Genomic DNA, 23300 nt, shown 5'->3' with positions numbered 1-23300 from the left:
AATATGTTCCACGATATCCGGCTGCTACCCTCCCTTTTAAGAATGTCCCATGCTTGCTCAGAGACATCCTTAACCCTGGCACCAGGGAGGCAACACTCCATCCTGGAATCTCTTTTGTGGCCTCAGAGACGCTTATCTGTGCTACTGACTATCAAGTCCCCTCTTATAACTGCTGTACTGTACTTTGACCCTCTCTGTTGTGCTGTAGTGCCATTGCTGTGGCACCTGCCATCGCAGTCCCCTGATAGGCAATTCCCCCACAACAGTATCCAAAATACAACTACAGAGTCTGTGAAGGAATCTGTGACTTTTCAACATTTATTTGGAGTGGATGGGATATTATTTTTCATGCCAGCTACTGATAGTGTGGACTTCTTCAGGGCAACTTTCATATTGATGAAACCAAAGGTAGCTCCCTTATGGATAGAATTAGGAAAGGAGCATTTTGCAGTCTTTTATTTTTAATTCTTTGATTGGATGTGGGCATCTCTGGCGAGTGCAGCAATTGTTTCCCATTCCTATGTGCCCTTGAACTGAATGGGTTGCTAATGCATTTCGGAGACACAAGCCAAACCAGGTAAGGATGGCAAATCTCCCTCCCTAACGAGCAAAAGTGATGCAGATAGGTTTGTTTGCAACAGGTTATGATAATTTCATGGTCATAATAAGTTTTAAGTTCCAGGTTTCATTTGTCACTGTGGGATTTGAACCAGTGCCCTCAAAGCATTGGTTTACTTACCTAGTAGCATTAACAATATGCCACATCTCCCTGGTGGGTAGGGAGATGAGGATTGAGAATTTTGGGATGCCAAAGCCAACGCCATGGGTAGAATGGCCTCTGTCTGTGCTTAAAGATTCTATAATTCAAAATCATTTTGTTCACAAGAAGTATCTACATTCAAGAGGAGATTTTCCCAGGTCTGAGGAAGCATGATCAGTTATCAGTCTGATTCTGTTCTTTGTTTCATTGTTGCTGGATCCAGATGATCCAGTGAGAATCAAGCAAAGGCAATATCCACGAACTTCTTAGGCTTAACTATAAACAAATTCTGTTGCCTTGTCACCGCTGTGCTCACTGACCTACACAGTTTGCTAGTCAAGTTTGCTGTGACCTGAACATTCTCAACCCAGTTTTAGGGAGATGAAGAGAAATTATTTCTCAGGGAGTCACTGTCTGTGAAATCCTGTTCCTGGAGCACAGTGGTGGCTGAGCCTTTGAATATTTTTAAAGCTGAATGAGAAATATTATTTTTTGACAAGGCAGTCAAAGGGTATGGCAGTAGACAGGAGAGTAGAGGTGCTTCTGCTCCTAATGCATGTTCTTATTTTTTCAAATGCTTCCATGACCTTGTGCCACCTTATTTCTAGCCCCAGAACTCTCTGAGCTATCTAAAGCCCTGTAATTCTGGCTTCTTGTGGATGCCTAATTGTAGTTACTTCACTATTAGCGACCAAACCTCCGGCTGCCTGGGCCACAAATTCTGGAATGCCCTTCCTATACCTCTCTACGCTTCAACCTCAGTCACTTTCCTGCTTTGATAACCTCCTTAAAATCTACCATTTTAACCAAGCTTTTGGCTACCTGACAATATCATCGGGTACTTCAGATCTGTGTTCACTGGGGAAGATACAAGCAATCTCCCTGAGGTTACAGTGGCTGAAGGACCTGAATTTAAGGGAATTTATATTTGCCAGGATTTGGTGATGGAGAGACTGTTAGGTCTGAAGGTTGATAAGTCCCCGGGGCCTGATGGTCTACATCCCAGGGTACTGAAGGAGATGGCTCGGGAAATCATGGATGCGTTGGTGATTATTTTCCAGAGTTCAATAGATTCGGGATCAGTTCCTGCGGATTGGAGGGTGGCTAATGTTATACCACTTTTCAAGAAAGGTGGGAGAGAGAAAGCAGGAAATTATAGACCAGTTAGTCTGACCTCAGTGTTGGGAAAGATGCTGGAGTCTATTATAAAGGATGAAATTACGACACATCTGGATAGTAGTAACATGATAGGTCAGAGTCAGCATGGATTTATGAAGGGGAAATCATGCTTGACTAATCTTCTGGAATTTTTTGAGGATATAACTCTGAAGATGGACGAGGGAGATCCAGTAGATGTAGTGTACCTAGACTTTCAGAAAGCTTTAGATAAAGTCCCACACAGGAGGTTAGTGAGCAAAATTAGGGCGCATGGTATTGGGGGCAAAGTATTAACTTGGATTGAAAATTGGTTGGCTGATAGGAAACAAAGGGTGGTGATAAACGGCTCCATTTCGGAATGGCAGGCAGTGACCAGTGGGGTACCGCAGGGATCCGTGCTGGGATCGCAGCTTTTTACAATATATGTTAATGATATAGAAGATGGTATCAGCAATAATATTAGTAAATTTGCTGATGATACAAAGTTGGGTGGCAGGGTGAAATGTGATGAGGATGTTAGGAGATTACAGGGTGACCTGGACAAGTTAGGTGAGTGGTCAGATGCATGGCAGATGCAGTTTGATGTGGATAACTGTATGGTTATCCACTTTGGTGGCAAGAACAGGAAGGCAGATTACTACCTCAATGGAATCAATTTAGGTAAAGGGGCAGTACAGAGAGATCTGGGTGTTCTTGTACACCAGTCAATGAAGGCAAGCATGCAGGTACAGCAGGTAGTGAAGAAGGCTAATAGCATGGTGGCCTTCATAACAATAGGAATTGAGTATAGAAGCAAAGAGGTGCTTCTGCAGCTGTACAGGGCCCTGGTGAGACCACACCTGGAGTACTGTGTGCAGTTCTGGTCTCCAAATTTGAGGAAAGACATTCTGGCTATTGAAGGAGTGCAGCGTAGGTTCACGAGGTCAATTCCTGGAATGGCGGGATTACCTTACACTAAAAGACTGTAGCGACTGGGCTTGTATACCCTTGAGTTTAGAAGACTGAGAGGGGATCTGATTGAGACATATAAGATTATGAAAGGATTGGACACTCTGGCAGCAGGAAACATGTTTCCGCTGATGGGTGAGTGCCGAACCAGAGGACACAGCTTAAAAATATGGGGTAGACCATTTAGAACAGAGATGAGGAGAAACTTCTTCACCCAGAGAGTGGTGGTTGTTTGGAATGTTCTGCCCCAGAGGGCATGGAGGCCCAGTCTCTGGATTCATTTGAGAAAGAGTTGGATAGAGCTCTCAAAGATAGTGGAATCAAGGGTTATGGAGATAAGGCAGGAACAGGATACTGATTAGGAATGATCAGCCATGCTCATATTGAATGGCGGTGCAGACTAGAAGGGCTGAATGGCCTACTCCTGCACCTATTGTCTATTGTCTATCAAACGTGTTTTACACTGCTCCTGTGAAATGTCTTGGGATGTTTTATTAAGTTAAAGATGCAATATATATTGAAGTTGTTGTTAACTGTACTGAAAACAAAAAGATGCTGGAGATCACAGTAGGTCAAGCAGCATCCGTGGAGAGAAAACAACCCTTCCTTGTTGTTAACTGTCCTCTCTCTGATGGCTATGTTACTCTTTCAATTCTTACAAGTTGAGGAATCAGTCTGTCCATGGGACTTTGACATTTGAGATTTTGTCAAGGTTCTCCAAAGTTGACAGACTTTGCCTATCCCTTCTGGCTGGAACAATGGTTTACACTTATATAGCATCTTTAAAGGAACATAATTAGGTCAAAATGTCAATTTATACCATTTTTCTAGAAGTTTGGTAAAGTTACTTGTTTTAGATGATTATTTCCAATGGCATTGATCATAGCAGAGTATGTTTTTCGTCAGAGAATGGGAAGTTTCAGATATGGTTAAGTTGACCTGCTGAAGAACGGTGACTCAGTGGTTAGCATGGCTGCCTCACAGCACCAAGGTCCCAGGTTTGATTCCAGCCTTGGGTGACTGTCTGTGGAGTTTGCACATTCTCCCTGTGTCTGCGTGGGTTTTCTCCGGGTGCTCCGGTTTCCTCCCGCAGGCCTAGTGAGTTGGCCATGTTAAATTGCCCATAGTGTTAGGTGCATTAGTCTTTGGAGGATCGGTTTGGGCTGAAGGGCCTGTTTCCACATTGTAGGGAATCTAATCTAGTCTAAACCTGCATCCCCAGCTGTTGTGTGAATATTTGTATCTGCAAAGGTGTCACAGTAAGGTGATGCCTTCATCAGGAATATGTGTGGTGTATATTTTTAAAATCCACTTGTGGAAACTAGACATCACTGGCAAAGCCAATATTTAATGCCATCCCTTGGTCTCCTTGAGAAGTAGGTGCTGAGCCACCTTCTGAATGAATGGGAATTTCTGGAATTTTGTCCCAGTGATAGTGAAGGAACAACGTAGATATTCCCAAGTCAGTAATAATGTCTCTGAACATGTTGATTGAAAAATATAGAAATATCTGTAAAGCAAACCCACTGCCTGTAACAGGCTTTGCATGTGAATATTTAATTGGCTACATGGGCGATTTACTGGTGGTTCATCATAGAATCCCTACAGTGTGGAAGCAGGTTATTTAGCCCAACAAGTCAACACAGACCCTCTGAAGAGTACCTCACCCAGATCCATTCTAATACCCTATAACCCAACATTTCCTATGACTAATGCACCTAAGCTACACATCCCTGGACACTATGGGAAATTTAGCACAGCCAATTCACCCGAACCTGCACATCTTTGGACTGTGGGAGGAAAATGGAGAACCCGGAGGAAACCCACGCAGACACGGGGAGAATGTACAAACTCCGCACAGATAGTCGCCCAAGGCTGGAATCAAACCTTGGTCCCTGTGAGGCAGCAGTGCCAACCACTGAGCACTGGTGTGGTGGTTAGTAATTTAAAAAATAGTCGTGGTGAGCTTGGTTATGTATGATAACATCTCTGGATATATAAAAAAGAGCAGACCCAAGAACACATGATGTCCAACACTCTCAATGTCTCTAGAGAGATGTGGGCACTGCAGGGTGTGGAATCCTTTATTTCCCCCTCTATTTCCATTTTTATTTAGCCCCTTTCTGTTCTCCCTACCTTCCCCTCACCTTTTGATAGATTGCATTGCCCACAACGGGCTTTGCTTGTAAATATTCAGTTGGCCAAACAGATGATTTACTGGTGGCGGTTAATAGATGATGTACAAAAAAGAAATGCTATTGTGATTTGGTGATGGGAAAAAAAGACATTTAGTGTGTGTAAGAGCATTTTTGGCTATGTAAGAAAAGCAGATCCATCCTTTCCAAATCCATTTTGATTTAGCTCCCTCCCCTTTGCATTGTCTTTAATGGACTTTGCACGTAATTATTCAACTGGAAGCATGAGTGATTTACTGATGGTGGTTACAAGATGAAAAAAATACTACAATGATTTGGTAATGGGGAAAAGAATAAAGCAGAGTCCTGCACCTGAATGCCTGAGTTCAAGATAAAAATAAGGTCTTTGTCACAGGCTGGGATTAGCCTGTGTACTCCACAAGTAATGGCTCTATCTTGGTGTTCAACAATAAATGATTTCCCTTTCCAGTCGGGCTTCCTGAGTTATTACAGAAGGCAAATGCAATGTTAGGATTCATTTTGAGAGGGCTAGAATACAAGATTAGGAATGTTCTGCTGAAGTTGTATGAGGCTGTGATCAGATTGTATTTGGAATATTGTGAGCAGTTTTGGTACTCTGTATTTAAAGAAGGATGTGCTGGCCTTGGGGGAAGTCAAGAAAAGGTTCACAGAATGATCCTGGGAATGAAGAACTTGTCATATGAGCAGCAGTTGAGGACTCAGGGTCTGTACTCAGTGGAGTTTAGAAGAAAGATGAGAGGGGTCTCAATGAAACTTAGTGAGATGCCTGGATAGTGAATGTGGAGAAGATGTTTCCAGTTGTAGATGAGTCTAGGACCCAAGGGCATAGTTTGAGTGAAGGGATGACCTTTTAGAACTAAGATGAGAAGGAATTTGTTCAGCCAGAAGGTGGTTAATCTGTAGAGCTCATTGCTGAAAATGCTGTGGAAACCAAGTCATTGAGTGTCTTTAAGACAGAGATTGATGGGCCTTTGATTAGTAAGGGGATCAAGGGTCATGGGAGAAGGCAAGAGAATAGAGTTGAGAAACATATCAGCCATGATCAAATGGTGGAACAGATCTGATTGGCCGAATTGCCTAATATGCTCCTCTATATTATGGTCTAATTAATCCATGAGCAGCAAATTCAGGGTCTCTTCTTGTCACATCAATGCTGGAGAAGACTGCCTGCTGAATCTTGTTGACCTTACTGTGGGTTTGATGCATTTGGGGAAGTTAATGGGACTCTTCTGCTGAGACAGCTGTTGTCCATGGAGGTGACCCCTCATCAGGATAGTCATCTCCATGGCAGCACTCGACCCCTGCCTTAATCAACACATTCCCCACATGCCTTACAGAGCCGACCTAAATTGCCCTAATGATCCTTGACCTTGGGGGATAGCAAAAGCAGTTTCATTGATTCTTATGATGCAAATTAGATAAATTCCTTTCAGAAACTAATCATTGGGATATAGTGTGTGAACAAATTGAGACATGATGTTTAGTGAACAGGCCTCTTTGGATCAATGGTTCCCAAATCAGAAGGTCTTGTGATCCACAAGGTAGTCTCCCTCTCTCTGAGCCGGAAGCTCAAGGTTTGAACCTAAGTCCAGGGCTTGATAGCCAAGGAAGATGCATTCATAACAGGTTGATTCTCAACCTACAAAAGTCCTTTTAATATACCAATGGTAGGTGATAAGAGCAGGAAAGTTGCCTGGTCAGCCAGAACCATGTGGTATCTGCAGCTAAAGTTAAATGACTCTATGTGCAATGGGCTCAGCAGCAATCATTCTCCTCATTTCAGGGGACTTCCAAAAGGAAAAGGCTTCCAAAGCTCTCCCCTGCACGATTCCCTCATCTCATGTCTGGAACTATTTAAGTCTCACTAATAGAGAATGATTGCTTTTATTAAGTAGGAGCTCCAACATCATTATAAAGTGGGCAAACTGTCTGTTATAATGTGAACAAAATCAATGTTTCTGCTCATTGACCTGATTTCAGCTGGAATACCGAAAAGCCAATGAATACTGAAGATAAAATTCTGGAGGAATTAGCTGAAGTCACCACCACAAGGGAGCCAATCACAACACAGGACAATTCGCTTCTCTCCATTTCAAATATGTACATACATGTTGTACTGTAAGGTTATTTCTCCTGAAGGTGTTGTCAGCACTGATTGCTGAAACAGAACCATCCAACATATCAACAGAAGTATGGGGGGATTAATGGGAGGGGATGGCGAAACATAATTCCTTCAAAGAATCCTTTGAAAATATTCTGAAGAGGGGTATTGTTTTGTTTTTCCTTAGTGGGCTGTGGCTGGTTGCTGACAAGACCAGCATTTGATGACCATTTCTAATTGCAATTGAAAGAAGTGGCAGTTAAGAGTCAATAACATTGCTGTGGGTCTAAAGTCAGACCAGATAAGGATCACAGACTTAATTTCTTACCTAAACTAGTTTTCAATTCCAGATTTTATTAAGTGAATTTAAATTTCACCAGCTGCCGTGGTGTGATTTGAAGCCAGAGGAATAGCCTGTGCCTCTGGATTACTAGGACCAGTGATTTTGCCACATCTTCTGAGATTACCAAATGTTCCCTGAGTTGGCACTAAATTAACAGGACTTATTTCTTACTCTCCAGTGAGTAGATTCCTATACCGTTCTGAGCTGTTCAGTAAATATTCAATTACTATGAGATAAGTTTCACTCTGACATGCAAGTTTTTGTCCTGGCACAGACTTGTTATTTTAACATGGCAGTAACTGCAGCAGTGTTCCTGTTGTGAGCCTTAAACTGTCACAGTCCCTCAGTAAACGGTGGGAAAGAAGGAGCAGGCCTGTTGAGCAGGGAAAGGTTGTGGTTGGCCATTGCCCTTCATGGCTTTATATACCTCTATAAGGTCAGCCCTCAGCCTCTGATGCTTCAGGGAAAACAGCCTCTCCCTATAGCTGAAATCCTTCAACCCTGGCAACATCTTTGTAAATCTTTTCTGAATGCTTTCAAGTTTCACAACATCCTTCTGATAGGAGAGAGACCAGAATTGCACACAATATTCCAAAAGTGGCTTCAGCTGCAACATGACCTCCCAACTCCTATGGCGAAAGTGAGCACTGCAGATGCTGGAGATCAGAGTCAAGATTAGAGTCGTGCCGGAAAAGCACAGCAGATCAGGCAGCATCTGAGAAGCAGGAAAATCGACTTTTGGGCAAAAACCCTTCATCAGGAATGAGTCAGGGAGCCTCCATGGTGGAGAGATAAATGGGAGTGGGGGTGGGGCTCAGACTGGGGCTGGGACTCCTGTATTAAATACTCTGACCAATATAGGCAAGCATACCAAATGCTTTCTTCACTATCCTACCTACGTGCGACTCGACTTTCAAGGAACTATGAACCTGCACTCCAAGGTCTCTTTGTTCAGCAACACTCCCCAGGATCTTACCGTTAAGTGTATAAGTCCTACCCTGATTTACCTTTCCAAAATCTTGGAGACTTGTGGAGTCAGAGGAGATGACAGAGCTAGATAAGGGCGAAGTCATAGAGGGTTTTGAAAATAAGGATGATATTTTAGATGCAAGGTGTGTATTGACCTGGATTCAATGTATGTATGAGGGGAACAGGGCTCAGTCAAGATAGGGCTTGAGCAACAGTCTCCTGCATGATCTTAGGTTTTTGGAGGATAGAATGTAGGAGATCAGCATGGAGTGTGTTGGAACAGTCAAGTCTGGAGGTAACAAAGGCATGAAATCTGATGTGAAACCAAAGCACGTTTTGGAGCCAGCTGAACTAGATGGAATTTGAAACAAAAAACAGAAACTGCTGGATGACACCTAGCAGGTCTAGCCACATCTGTGGAAGAAGAAACAGAATTAATATTTTGAATCCAGTATGAATTGTGTTTCAAAGGAGAGTCCTGCTGGGATGCAACATGTTTACTCTGTTTCTCTCTCCACAGGTAATGACGGACCTGCTGAGTTTCTCCAGCATTCTGTGTTTGTTTCAGATTTCTTGTATCTGCAGTACTTCATTTTTGTGTTAGATTAGGATTTAGTTTGAAGTACAACTGATCTTGTCATCATAGTCATAGCTCAATTTTTTTATCTCATTGCACTTTGTTTTCCCACTTGCTGTCATAGAACAACTGTTAAATCCCAGCGCTGGTGAGTAGATGCACAAAAAGGGCTCAGCGTGTCACCATGTGGATGTAAATCCTGCTGCACATTGTTTCTTGTCCTGCCGCTGCTGTGTTTGTCTGTATTGTCCGTGCTTTAGCGTGGTAGAGCATCACCTGATTCATGTTTACACTCTTTTGAGAGTCTTCTTTTGTCCGAGTCCAGTGGTGCTTAGTAAACATCCCTCCCCTTCTTCTTCTGGTTTAGCCTCTGCTCTGGGATTCAGCGGTAACTTTGTTTCTGCATTATGGGAACATTGCAATGCTTGTGCATGTGTTACCATGAGGAAAATGATGCATGGCTGTTTGGCTGTTCACACTTCCCAGGTGTAAAGGCAGTCCAGCAACATGAACACAATATGGGAGGCAAAAGGGATATTGAATATCCCATCAGCTAGGAAAGGTTCCTAAGGAAAGCAGGTCACCATTTTCACTTTTGCTGTTTCACTTCTATTTTTGACATCATTCAATTGAATAGTACAACAGGGCTGACTGGCCTCCTTTTTTTTGACCCCTCTGATCCCCTTCAGAATCATATGATTCACCATAGCCATTTCTTTTTTGCCATCTGAAGTCAGATTCTCTCAAACCAAGAAAAATACAGTGCCAATCCATCAGCTAACTACATTGGTCAGCAGAACTTGACCCAATGGTTACCGGTACAGAAACAAGTGACTACAGTTATGAGATTTCAAGGACTGCTCTAGTGCTCAGCCATTGATTCTGTCTCCATCACATGGTTCAGCCAGATGTGATCAGAGGTGAGGGAGTAGTGGCATAGTCAGGTGAAAGGCCTAGCATTGAGTAATGGATCACAGTCTGAGGCCTGTGGGCTTACTTCCTGGCAAGCCACAGAGGAGGGTGGTTGCCATGGGGAAGGAAAATCAAGAAGCTGCAAAGATCCAATCCCTGGAAGCTACTATCATGCACCTTGCATAGGTGGCATCCAACATTGAGGGACTCCAAACCATTTCTCTGTCCCATTTCCCAAGTAGCAGGGCTGTATAACCATTCACTCGGCAGGAAGACTAGTCAAACACATCAAATAAGATCACCTCTTCTGCCCAAAATTGAAAGCAAGAGATTTCCTGTGTTGCTTTGTTGAAAACCAGGTGCTGTTTGAACTTGGATCTGATCAAGATTCCCATTCTTCATAGTGCAACAGCATTACCACACTGGTTCTTTACAACATTTCCATAGCTAAAGAATATGCTGACACGCCCAAGCTTTTCTTGAGAATAACTAGATCATGATGATTCCCAATCCTGGTTATATTATCAGCTAAGGAATTATACTTGACGTGACAGGTTGAGGAGAGAGTAGGGGAGACCATGTACATGTCAAAGCAAATGTCCCCTCGATCATTAAGTGTTTGGCAAGGAGTTTCAGCTTCATCCAGAACTGCCCTGAATTTCATTAATTTTGCTTCCTCACAGGGAAATCATCAGTGTTTTGTTCAGAAATGTGTAGGGTAGAGAGACATTCTAAATCTGGTCTAACCTATCTTTATCTGTGTCTTAGGAAAATTGATGGGAATGAATGAAATCAAGGAGAAACTGACCCTCCCAGAGAAATGCCGGAGTGACCAAGCCATTGTCCAGAAGGTGCTTTCTACAGCCAATCTTGGGCGGGTGCCATGTGGACTGGACAATGAGTATAGGTAAATGGAGCGGCCTGGATTGATGAAATATTTCTCCAAGTAAATTATTTTAAGTGGACTGAGAGATAATTATTGTCAAATTTAAGATTATCACATCAATTTCTACTGAGGAGATCAGCATACCATTTGGTTGCTACATCATTTTTGATTGTACATGACATTGCCATGGAAAAACAGCAGCAAACCAATGTTATTTGATCAGAGAATGCAAATTCCCCAAATAATGACAGTCAACTCATTGAGTTTAGTGACTAGTCCACCACTTAGTCTGTAGAGGGGCACTCTACGGTAATGTGCAGGATTGTTTGCTTTTCTCCACAAGTGCAGGAGGGGTTTGTACTGATGGCACAGTAGTGGAAGTTGGCTGTGCATGAGCCCTGGCTTTCCCTGAACCCATTTAGCAAGGCCCACTCTCACCATAGTAGTTCAATGCCTGCTCTTCAACAGCTGGAGCTTGCTGCAAGGGACTTGTTAATAATGTCCCACGTTACCCATTCCTTGATGCAGACTGTCAGATGGTGGATCTTATTCAGGAAAGTTGCTCTATTTGGGATGCTAAGATGGAAAATGAGTAGGTTGAATAAATCTCCTTGGAGTTGTAAGCATTTGCAGCATGCTTGGTTTCAGCCTCTGGGTTTTTGTCAATCAGCAGCTGTATGGGGTGTATAGTTGCCAAGAAGCCAAGGATGTGTGGGTAGTGGGTTCCAGATACTTTGCACAGTGTTGCACTCGGTTGAATATTAACAAGATGCATATGTGTGTGATTATCTTTGCTGGACAGATGCACAGTACTCTTTCTGCAGGTTATGTTGCAACAACCAAACAGCACCCTTTTCTCATGGAACCCCGTAATTGTTCATGAGCATTTCAAGTTTGGTATTCTTGCATTTGTCGTGATATGTGCAAGAAGAAAAGTTTAAGCAAAGTGCCTCTCTTTTGGCAACATGAGAGTTTTGTGTTGCCAAGAAACTGGAGAGAAGTATAGTCCTGCTCTCTATCACAGCACTGGCATAGTTATGGTCTACCTAAGTTCAGGTAGTCCTCAATAACATTGTGGTTCCTTTTCTGAGCATTGCAGCTTTAAGTGAATCATGGATTCCCATAGGAATTAGTGTTTTAGTCAGAGTTAGATTCCTTTGGACATATTCTTGCCCAGAAAAAACAATTCACAAATTGAAATATAGTACTGTGTCTGTGCAGCATTGTACATTCCTAGCAGTGATAACTTGCAAAATAAAATAAATCACAGAATATAACAAAAACACTATAAGATTTACATTTATTTGAAAAGTTTATCCAAAGTTTGAGTAGACAGGAGGATGAATTTGTTACCAAGGGTGCAATTCTGTATCAAAGCTATTTGAATATTCATTCACAGAAAACATAGAAACTAGGAGCAGGGGAGGACATTCAGCTCTTCAAGTTTGCTTCCCCATTCATTATGATCACGACTGAGTATCCAATTCAATAGCCTTTTCCCCTGCCCGCCCATATCCTTTGATCTATTTAACCCTAAGAACTATATCTAACTCCTTCTTGAAATCAAACAATGATTTGGGCTCAACTGCTTCTTGTGGTCACATATTCCACAGGCTCACCACTCACTTTGTGAAGAAAGTTCTCCTCATCTCAATCCTAAATGCTTTACTCTGTATCCTTGCATTGTGATTCCTGGTTCTGAACCACCACCCCCACTCCTACCCCTTTCACAGGCTTCATGAGTTCCCCCTCATTCTTCTAAACTCTAATGAATCATAGAATTCTTACAGTGTAGAAACAGGCCCTTTGGCCCAACAAGTCCACACTGACCCTCCAAAGAGTAACCCATCCAGACCCATTCCCCTACTCTACATTACCCCTTACTAATGCACCTAACCTACACATCCCTGAACACTATGGGCAATTTAGCATGGGCATTTCACCTAACCTGTACATCTTTAGAGTGTAGGAGGAAACCGGAGCACCCGGAGGAAACCCACACATACATGGGGAGAATGTGCAAACTCCACATAGACAATCGCCCAAGGGTGGAATCAAACCCAGGTCCCAGGCGCTGTGAGGCAACAGTGCTAACCACTGAGCCACCATGCCGTCCTATGTCCTTATCTATGTTGTTTGTAACAATGTGTACCACTGACTAGTGACTGTGTAGTCTCCAGAATTTCCTGTAGCTGCTCTGATACATCCTTGACCCTAGTACCAGGGAAGCAATGTACCATCCTTAAGTCTCGTTTGTATCCACAGAATCGTCCATCTATCCTTTTCTAACTGAATCCACTTTATCTATTGCATTCCCACACCTTTTAGCTTTCCCTTGTGCAGCAGAGCCAACTGTAGTGGAATGATATTTTGGCTGTTGCTGCTTTCCCCTGTAAGGCCGGCCCCTTCAATGTCCAAAGTGGTATATCTGTTTCGTAGGTGAATAGCCACAGGAGATTCCTGCACTGCCTGCTTAGTCTTCTTGTTCTGCCCGATGATCACCCATTCCCTTACTGCCTGTGGAGGCTTAGCCTGCAGTGTGACTATCTCTCTGTACATGATATTCATGAGATTCTCAGCTTTGTGGATGGTCCACAGCAGCCCCAGTTCCTGCTCCATGCCTGAAACCTGGACTTTTAAGAGCTGCATCTGGAGATACATCCTGCACAAATGCTGACCCCGGACATTAGAAATGTTCCTAGCTTCACACAGGGAACAGGAAGAACACAACACGAATTTGAGCTCTCCAACTGTGACTTACCCCTTTTAGAAGATGTTTAATATCACTTACTCTTGGCACTTATTCCCTGGTCCTCGTCATTATAGATTATTGTTCTTAAAACTGTAAACCACAAAAAAGACCTCACAAATTATAAACTAGAAAACAAAGGAAAAAGTGAAGCAAAAAGAAGAGATTGATGTAATTTTAACTCCATAAATATAAGACATCCCCTGGCTGTTCCCCTCCTGTTAAACACTTGTTTAATTGACATTATGTTAAAAATAGCTGGTGAGACTGGTCGGATATCACCATGAACTCTTCTGCATGAGGCCTGGACCATTTTAACATCTGAGTCTTAATCTACCTGTTAATTAATTTATTGTTTACTACCTGATGCCAGTGCAAACGACTAAAGAACCAGAAATTAGGCTGAGCTTTTCCTGTTGATCCTCTTGTCTGCGTTTTATAGTCTTGTCATAGTCACTCCCTGCTGAGTTAAGATCAGGGGTTGTAGTCAGGTCCCAGCATCAGATGATTCCATGCACAACCTAAAACCAGAAATACCAACATAACTCAAAGAAACAGGCTCAAAAAATAAAAATGCCTTTGAAGTGATAATCATGTATGGCAATGTTAAAGAGGACTACCAGTGGTAAGACCATTCATAGCCAATACGGAAGTCCCATTGGCAAAGACAATTGAATCGAAACACCAACTGTCACAGGAATGTGAGACTGATAATTTGGGACTGTTAACAATTTCCACAGCACAAATAGGGTTCACTCAAATGGCAGGTGTAAATTATTGTCTGTCCTTGAGGGATTCCTGAAGTAAGCTCTGGTCTGTCTAAGAACTTAGTTCCCTGCCAAACCCAAGTGAAAAACATGAATTAAGAGAGAGATTTTCTGGATAATATTTGTGCTGAGGCACAAGATATAATTTTGCCAAAGGGAGTAGTTTAGGCGGTAATCTTAAGGGACAAAATGTCTAAATAGTTATGGTAAAGGGGGACAAGAAGGGCAGTAGGATTAGCTTTACAAAGGGTCAGTACAGCCACAGTGCGCTGAATGGCCCCATCAGTGTTCAAAATGACAAAGCCAGGGAATACTAAGAACTATGTGCAGAAGCCAAGATTATTTAAAACCTCAGACTTTAATCACTATTGGTAATCTTGTGTTTAAGCATAAATGCAGCATTTTCTAATTGAAGGTGTTCAGCTTCGCTGGTTTTTGGAGTTTTTTTGATGTGCTATCAAACCTCCTTTAAATAAGCTGCCCTGCTTTATCTATTCTTTCCTGATAGGTTCGCTGCTCGAACAATCAGTGGTGGTGCTTTGGTTCTTGTTACCCTGGTAACCAAAGAAGGCGGAGCTGCTCAGTTAACGATTAACTGTGAGAAGATGGTGATTGGCACGATGATGGTGAAAGACATAATGCAGGCACTGACTCAGTGACGCAGCTGATTTGTCTCTCCTTCTGACATGGAGGAGTTGGGGCTTGAGAGTCGTCTCTCACTCTGCTCTTACAGCCTCAGCAACCCCTCGCAGCGCCTGGCCACTCAAGAAACCACTGGCTGCAGGAGAAACAGCCCAAAACTGAAATATAAAGCATTCACTTAGTTATGACTGAAGCTTCTCCAATATCCAAAAACGTAAGGAGCAGGAATAGGCTATTTGGTTTTTTGAGCGGGCTCCATCATTCTCTACAATCATGGCTGATCTGATTGTGTCCTTGACTCCACTTTCCTGTCTCCACAATCCCTCCCCACCAACCCTCAAAGGCCTGACCTCTCACTACTCCTTGGAGACAAGAAATCCTAATTTTCAATTTGTGTCCCTTAGTTCTAATCTCCACCACATGGGGACAAAATCCATTTAGCGTCCACTCTATCAAAGTCCCTCAGAATCGAATTTCAATAAGATGAATTTTCATTCTGCTAATCTCCAATGACTACAGGCGTAAATATCTGTCCAATATTTCCTCATAAAACAACTCCTTTATTGCAGAAGTCACTTGAGTGATTCATTTCTTACTGCTTCCAGCGCAATAATATTCTTTCTTAAATGTCATGTGTGGTGAGATCCTGATTAGCTTGCTGAAGGATGACTGAACTCTTCACAGTGTTGTCTTCTAAAAGTTGAGCAACTAGCTCTTTGTCCTGCCCCACCCCACTGAAGAATTTGATACTGCTTCAATTTTTATTGGTTATTAGGGCCCCTGTATCAGAGAACTTCCATTTCTGTGTAAAACAACGTGAAGTCAATGTTTTACTTGATCAATTTTAATAACTCTTTAATAATTCTCTTTTGGAATTCCATCTCTAAACCACTCTGGCTCTCTTATCTACAGTAATACCTTCCTCTTTTGACCAGGCTTTTAATGATTCTGTCCCACTGCTTACTTGATCTTCTGCACTGGTTTCACTTTAACAGCGATATTCAGTCTCCTGGGTTGGTCTCCTATAAAAAATGGTTGCCTATCCAATATATATTAAACTGAACCTAAACCATCAGCAAACAAAAATACAGCACCTCAGTTTCATAAGGCGTTTTGCTTGACAATCCTAAAATACGACATGACATTGTAAGAATCAATATTTTCCGGTTTGCTGGTAAAGTTTTTTTTTTAAAAATGCTTTTTATAGTAACAACTTTGAACAATGTTACTACATTTATGGAGGGCATATTTTTGGAAACCAGTATTTCTCAATTTTTTTTCTGGGATTGAGAATTCCTCACTGTTCTCCCCAGACAGCAGCCAGTGAAGCAAGCTTCAGGCTTGGACTGGGACAGGAAATGGTGAGATATTGTGGGTACTTGCATTGTCTCTGAAATACTTCCTTGGTTATACTGGAAGAGTTATACTGGAGACAAAACATTAAGTCTGGTTCTCTCTCCACAATTATGCCAGACCTGCTGAGTTAGCTTGCAGTTCTTTGTGTTTGTTTGAGATGTCAACATCTGTAGTATTTTGCTTGTATCCTTGATACCTCCTTGAATAGTTGATGGTCAGCAGCCATCTGAACTGCTTTGAAACAGGAAGGATCCACCCCATCAAAGTTAGATCTGAGGGAGAGAGCCCAGCATTGAGACAGGACAATAGGAAATGCTCCAAGTGTGAATCTGGAGAACGAAGGAACCGATATAGAGGAATTATGTTTGCGTGGAGACTGTAAGCAATTGTTCCAAATGGCCCTGGACAGGATTTGTGCTTGGACCTGAGAGAGGTCAAAAAGAAGGTGATGACATAGCGATGTTTTAGAACAGTAATTCAGAGACTCAGTCTAATGCTGTGGCGTCAAGGGCTCAAATCCCACTACAGCAGCTGGTGAAATTTTAAATTCAATTTTAAAATCTGGAATTGAAAGCTAGTCTCAGTAATGGTGACCATGCAATAAACATTAATTCTTATCAGAACCCAACTGATTCACTAATGTCCTTTAGGGAAGAAAATCTGTCATCCTTATGTGATCTGACACACAGTCGTGTGGTTGATTCTCGACTGCTGTCTGAAATGGCCTAAAACACTCACTTCAAGGAAACTTAGAACCAGTGATGTCCACATCCCAAGAAAGAGTAAAGAAAATAAATCTGAACTATTAGATTATTCATTGGAGACAATTAAGCCACAGTTAAAGGACAATCATGTATGTGCAACAATTTCATTCCATGAAAGAATTTTTTTTAAAAAGACTAAGGCTTGTAGTAATCACTTTTATTGATAACACAAACAGTCATGTGGCTCCTATTGGCCAATAAAGTGTTTGGCATGAAGGAGCTAAGGATCATACAATTTTAAAAGCCAAATAGGTTTCCAATGAGAGCTTAATTTATCCAAAAAAATTCCCAAGTCTATATTTTTAATAAAATAATAGTCAATCACTTCTGATGTTTCACAAAGCTGTCAAAACCTTTAGCTGAAGGTGTAATCTTTAGCTGAAGTGGGCCTACTGAAAGACATTCATTGGATCAAGTCATTCGGTTCAGTCCTCATTTGAGAGTGATACCCTTTATTCTCTTTTAATCTATACAGTAAATTCATCTGTCTTTGTAAATGTCACATTGTAATTGGAACTCGCTGAGCTGCAGCCTCCACCCGAGAGAATGTAAGTGCAACCTAAGAAACCACAAAGACATCAACTCTATGTTAAACTTTGTAACTGCTGTCTCGCATGTTATGTTAAAACTCAGAAATGAAATTGGAATGTCCTCACCAGGTATAAATTTGGGCAAAATTTATGGACACCCTGGATTGCCCAAGCATCAGGAACTCCTCTTGTCCTTGCTGATTGATCCAAAGGAATATGGGGTGCAGTTTTGGCACTGGTGGAAAGATGATGTAATTAGAAGCCTTTGACCTTCATTCCAGGTTTTTTGGTTATGGTTTACAACATTAACTTTCAATCTTGCTGAGGTATCATCCAGACTGTGGACCTATTCTCCCATGTTTGGGAGTTTGGTTCATGAATGCCAGGGTATGTGCTGGAGGGCCTGCACACTGTTGTCCATGCAGGCTAAACTTCCAGGTATCACTGGAGCTTTAATCTGGGACCATGACTGACCCAGTTTCAGTGTATCGACAGAAGGACCTTTAGCAGAGCATTTGCTGATGGAAACTTTGCCCTAATATGGGGAGACTTAACACATTTGGCTCTCCCTTTTGCATTACTGTTAGCCAGTGGTGTGGGCTGAAAATGAGAAGTAGAGTCACACAAAAAGCGAAAAAAAATTAACTCCCACCCACAAACTACACACATGACATCAACCTTTTGGATACTCCTGCATAGACAATTCCCATTGAAAATGTGGATTTATGTAATAATAATTTAGAGATAGTTGTGTTTAGAAAACCCGCCACCCCTTTCTGAAAAAAAGTTCCCACACTATTCTCATCCATTCTTGGTACAAGACTGAAAATGTTTATTTCTTGCACTTCTTAAATTACATGTAATTTATGCTGAAACAGAAAACATGCAACCATAATGTCTCTCTGGGTAAAATTTTTAAGCATTTGACTAATAGGGCTTTCTGGAAATTATAAGTTTAACTGCACAAAGCTGATCATTATAAAAACGACTGAAAGTTAAAATGGAGTGTTGGCCACTTGAGATTTCATTTGCAAAGGAAACAAATTTGTGCTTTGGTTCTCATTCCCAATAATGTGGTACTTATTCTCAGCACAAACTTATTAAGCTTTATCATGGAATCATAGAACAGCACTGCACAGAAACAGGCCATTCAGCCCATCTGGTTTTCACTGTCTGTCTTGAAGAGGGTTGGACAAAGTTAAAAATCAGATAACACCAGGTTATAGTCCAACAGGTTTATTTGGAAGCACTAGCTTTCAGAGCGCTGCTCCTTCATCAGGTGGTTGTGGAGCAGAATCGTACGACACAGAATTCAAAGCAACAGAATTGCAGTGTCATGGAATGTAATGTTAAACAAATTTAGCTTGAGTCTTTCATCTTTTAGAATGATCATGTTAGTTTTGGTTTCTTCATATGTAAATCCCAGAACTTTTTTTAAATTTACATTCTCAAGATAACTTTTAACTATAGGTGCCATCTCAGCTCAGACAATGCATTGAAGGTGTGAAGTTAAAGTCTGTCTGTGTCCCAATTTAGGTCAGACTGATTCTATTTCTAAAGTGGGATTTACAGAATCTTACATGAATTATGAAGTTTTTGAGCAAAATAAAATGTAATTCTGCAAGTACAAATTCACCCCACACAGTTATATATGTGTATGTGTACTGTATCATACGATTTTGCTCCACAACTACCTGATGAAGAAGCAGTGCTATGCAAGCTAATGCCTCCAAAGTAAACCTGTTGGACTATAACCTGGTGTTGTGTGATTTTTAACTTTGTCCACGCCAGTCCAACATCGGCTTCTCCAAATCAGGTCTTGAAGAGCAATGCAATTTGCACCCTTTTCCTCCATTTCCCTGATTTATTTTGGTTTCTCAAAAAAAAGAGCAAGATATAAAAGACTTTTTTCAATTACTTCACCATTCAATTTATTTTCCGGCATCCCGAGTTCTGTATTGAGGGAACAACGTCAGGAATAGAAGGCAATTCAGTCTATCAAGCTTGCTGCAGCATTGGATCAGATCTATATCACCAACTTTGCTTTAAAAATTCCTGAGTGTTTTGCCGAACAAAAAACCGAATGCTCTCTGTCTTCAAAATTTCCATCACGCTCAAAATCTACATTGTTCACAGAGGAAGGAAGTTTCCAATTTCCACCTGTGTGTCTATCTGTGTGAGTACACGTGTGTGTGTCTACATTTCTGTGGGTGTCAGTTAGCTCAGTTGGCTGGTTTGCAATGTACAGTATTGCCAACAAGCACAGGTTCAATTCATACACCAGCTGAGTTTACCATAAAGGACTCTCTTTCTCAACATCTCCTTTTGCCTGAGGTGTGGTACCTTGCAGGTTACGTCACCTCTCTCTCTCTCTTTAGTTAGAGAGCAGACTGTGGTGATATTACCTTTTATTGTCTGTCTGTCCATGTGGGTGGAAATTGTTTCCCTGATTTCACTATTTAATGGCCTGACTCTAATATTCAGGTTTTGACGTAGAACTACTTAGGGAAAGTGTGTGTGACTGTATGTGGTGCACACGTGTGTGTGATTGTCATCCTTCACCTTTCCCTATACTGATGGAGAGAGACCATACAGAAGTCTGTTTTCAAAATGTTATGTATGAGATAACATTGTGGGTGAAATTTCCTGCACTTCCCGCCCCCACAAAAATAGGTCAATGTGAGAAATATCAATAGCTATTCCATTCCTCAACATCATGGCTCCATGTCTGACCTGCCTGAAGATTTCACATTTCTCTCCCTTCATGTTGCTCAATGAATTTGGTCAGAACCAGTTTGCTTATAGCAACCCTCCTCCTGTTTCCAACACTACTGGGCTCATGGGAATTTTGCTCTCGCTTTGTCATTCATTATGTAGGATAAGACAATTGTCCCTGTGCACCATCCCTTCCAAAGATTTCACTCCAACATGCCCTTAGCATTTCCTGAAATCATGGTTAAAGTTCACTAGAATTACACACTGCAGTGAGATAATGCCAAAATATTGATAGTTATAAAATCCTGATTTCCCCATTTTCCTCTAAGAGTGAGAGGGAGGCCCGATTCTTATGCAGTTCACTGTGTTTAATTTGTAACTAGTTCCTTGTTGCTTTGCCAGTGGTATCCTTCCAGTGGCAATGTTTACTTGTTACATCGCTGTCAACCCCAACTGCTTGGGCAGATTAATTTATTGCACAAAATCGTCAAGTAAAAAGCTGCTGAGAAACTTGAAACCTTGTTCATCTCTGATGTTTATTCATTGTTGTGGGTTTGTTTCTGTATCTTCAACTATATTTACACAACTGCCCCATAAACCAAGCTGAATCAGATCGCTGCTTTAGTTCAGCAATGTGTTATTTACAACTGTGGTTCATTACAAAAGTGGATAGCACATCAAAAGTACTTGGTCGGTTGAAGGACACCCTGCGATTGTAAAAGTGCTGTTCAATGCAGCTACTTCCTTGTGGAGAAAGTGAGTACTGTAGGTGCTGGAGATCAGAGTTGAGTGTGGTGCTGGAAAAGCACAGCAGGTCAGGCAGCATCCGAGGAGCGGAAGAATCGACGTTTCGGGCATAAGCACTTCATCAGGAATGAGACTTGTGGGCCGGGGATATCTATTGCATTATCAGATACCTTCCCCCACCCCCACCCCCCCCCCCCCCCCCCCCAGGCCCATCCCCCTCTCATTTGTCTCTCAGACGCCCGGCCCACAAGCCTCATTCCTGATGAAGGGCTTATGTCCAACACGTCAATGCTCCTGCTCCTCGGATGCTGCCTGACCTGCTGTGCTTTTCCAACACCACACTCTCAACACTAGCTACTTCCTCGTGTCAAGAGCAAGTTCCATGCCCAAGATATATCACCAAATTCCAGATCTCAGACTAACCCGTTGAAAGAAGCTGATTAATCACAAGACGTTGCCTTCAGTAAAAAATATCTGGAGATTTGCTTCTGGAGAATGGGGCTATGGTTGAGGGGCATTGGGGCTCAGCCTTAACTTGGAATAGGTTTGTCTCTTCAATGTAAATTCAGAAGAACTTAACCATCTGAAAGGGGTCATGGTTAAAAATAAGAAGTTTTCCATTTAAAATGAAGATGAGGAATTTTTTTTCAATGCTGTGGATGTTTGGAATTATGTACCTCCAGAGAGTGGAGGAAGCTGACTTGTTGAGTCTTTTTAAAGCAGACACAATATGCATCCCAAAAGCATCTACTACTTCTTTCCCATATAATAGCTCTAAATTAAATGTGGCCTTAAGCTAGAGATTTCATATACATTTGCAGTGAATTCATTTAGTTCAACAATGTCAACCTTTCCTGGTTCTCAGTCAGCTAAATGTTCCTTGTTGGCAGGTTTACAACTGTTCTTCTTTGCTGCCTCCAACACTACCCTCTCTCCCCGCCCCTTGCAGCTTACCATTTGCAGATTCTCTCCCACACCTTGAGCCACTCCATCCCACCTCTCCTGCAACCTCCATCTCTCCTGCCTCCCTTTTAGCATCTTTTTCCAGATTGGTGCACTCCACGATTGAATTTTCCAAGTGATTTGGAAGTTTTCAAGGGTGGATTGACATGTTACCCCCATGTATTTTTAGTGCTGATAATGCACACACATGCGCATGCAGTCATTCACAAACACATGTAAACACACACATGTGCACACACACAAACACCTTCTGTTAGCAATTGGATACTGAAATAATTTGGCGTACTCCAGAATGGGAATAGTGACTGATGCTGGGATCCTCCTGATCTGTAGACCAGGACTACTTTTACTTGTTCAACCTTCAACAGAGTATGAAAATGGATATTCATGAAACATAATATAGTTCATTCAGCAGAGAATGGAACACCTTATCAACATTAAAAACGCATAATGAATAATAAAATTCTCACATTGTGGATACCTTGTTCCCCTGTAAATCTGATAATGTTTAGTGTAGTTAAGGTGCTGTGTAAAAACTTCTTATTTGCATTATACAGTTAATTTCCCAAGATTACTGTAATCTATTGGTGCCTGTAATGTTTTTCTCTTAAACTGTCTGAGGTCAAATACAATGCAGATTATCATAAAATTGCTCTTGCCCCCTCTGCCCACTGTGTATGTGCTGGCCCACTGCAAAAGCAATTCGCCAAGAACCACTCACCTGTCTTCTCCTCAAAGCCAAACAGAATATTTTTCGTTGATAATTATCCAATTGTTTTGGAAATCATGATTGAATGTACCTCCACCACAATCTCAGGCACATGTTCCAAATCCTAATCACTTGTTGTGCTGCCATGACACTGTTGATTCATTTGCCAATCACCTTTAATTGGTATCCCCTATTTTCAAATGTTACACTAGATGCAATGTCTGATTTCCTGTACACTGGGCACTGGTAATACTACCTTTTTATTCTCTGGCATCAAAGAAATGGTCATTTATGACACTCGGTTTGCAAACACAGTCCAACTTTCTGTCAGGGGTTCTGCAGCTCCTGACTTTTAAGAACACAAGCCATTCGTGAAGGAAAATTCCACCATTTGTAGGGGACGGGATTTGTTCTTCGAGAACCTTACAAAATATACATAGGCCTGTTACATATTTTGTAGAAAATTAAACCATTTAAAAATATAGTGGTGTCATTGAGTAAAAGCCTTTTATCTCAAGCCATTTTGA

At 41.7% G+C, this 23300-nt stretch overlaps 1 protein-coding gene across 7 annotated transcripts in view; it reads left to right on the top strand.

The window, feature by feature from the left end:
• ap3b2 (adaptor related protein complex 3 subunit beta 2) overlaps positions 1–20871 on the top strand; it is a 232821-nt gene extending 211950 nt beyond the window's left edge. For 5 of the 7 annotated variants that reach the window (XM_072553202.1, XM_072553204.1, XM_072553203.1 and 2 more), the window contains 3 exons: positions 9158–9181; positions 10714–10852; positions 14856–20871. In XM_072553202.1, coding sequence (XP_072409303.1) covers positions 9158–9181; positions 10714–10852; positions 14856–15006 — 314 coding nt within the window. In that variant the 3' untranslated portion in view covers positions 15007–20871. The remainder of the gene's footprint in view (positions 1–9157; positions 9182–10713; positions 10853–14855) is intronic. The other 2 variants (XM_072553206.1, XM_072553201.1) reach the window with 1 other exon arrangement.
• The last annotated feature ends 2429 nt before the right edge of the window (positions 20872–23300 follow it).

Source organism: Chiloscyllium punctatum, chromosome 33, assembly GCF_047496795.1.
Source record: "Chiloscyllium punctatum isolate Juve2018m chromosome 33, sChiPun1.3, whole genome shotgun sequence".
In the NCBI taxonomy this organism is placed as follows: Eukaryota; Metazoa; Chordata; class Chondrichthyes; order Orectolobiformes; family Hemiscylliidae; genus Chiloscyllium; species Chiloscyllium punctatum.
This window is presented reverse-complemented; position numbering and strand designations above follow the sequence as displayed.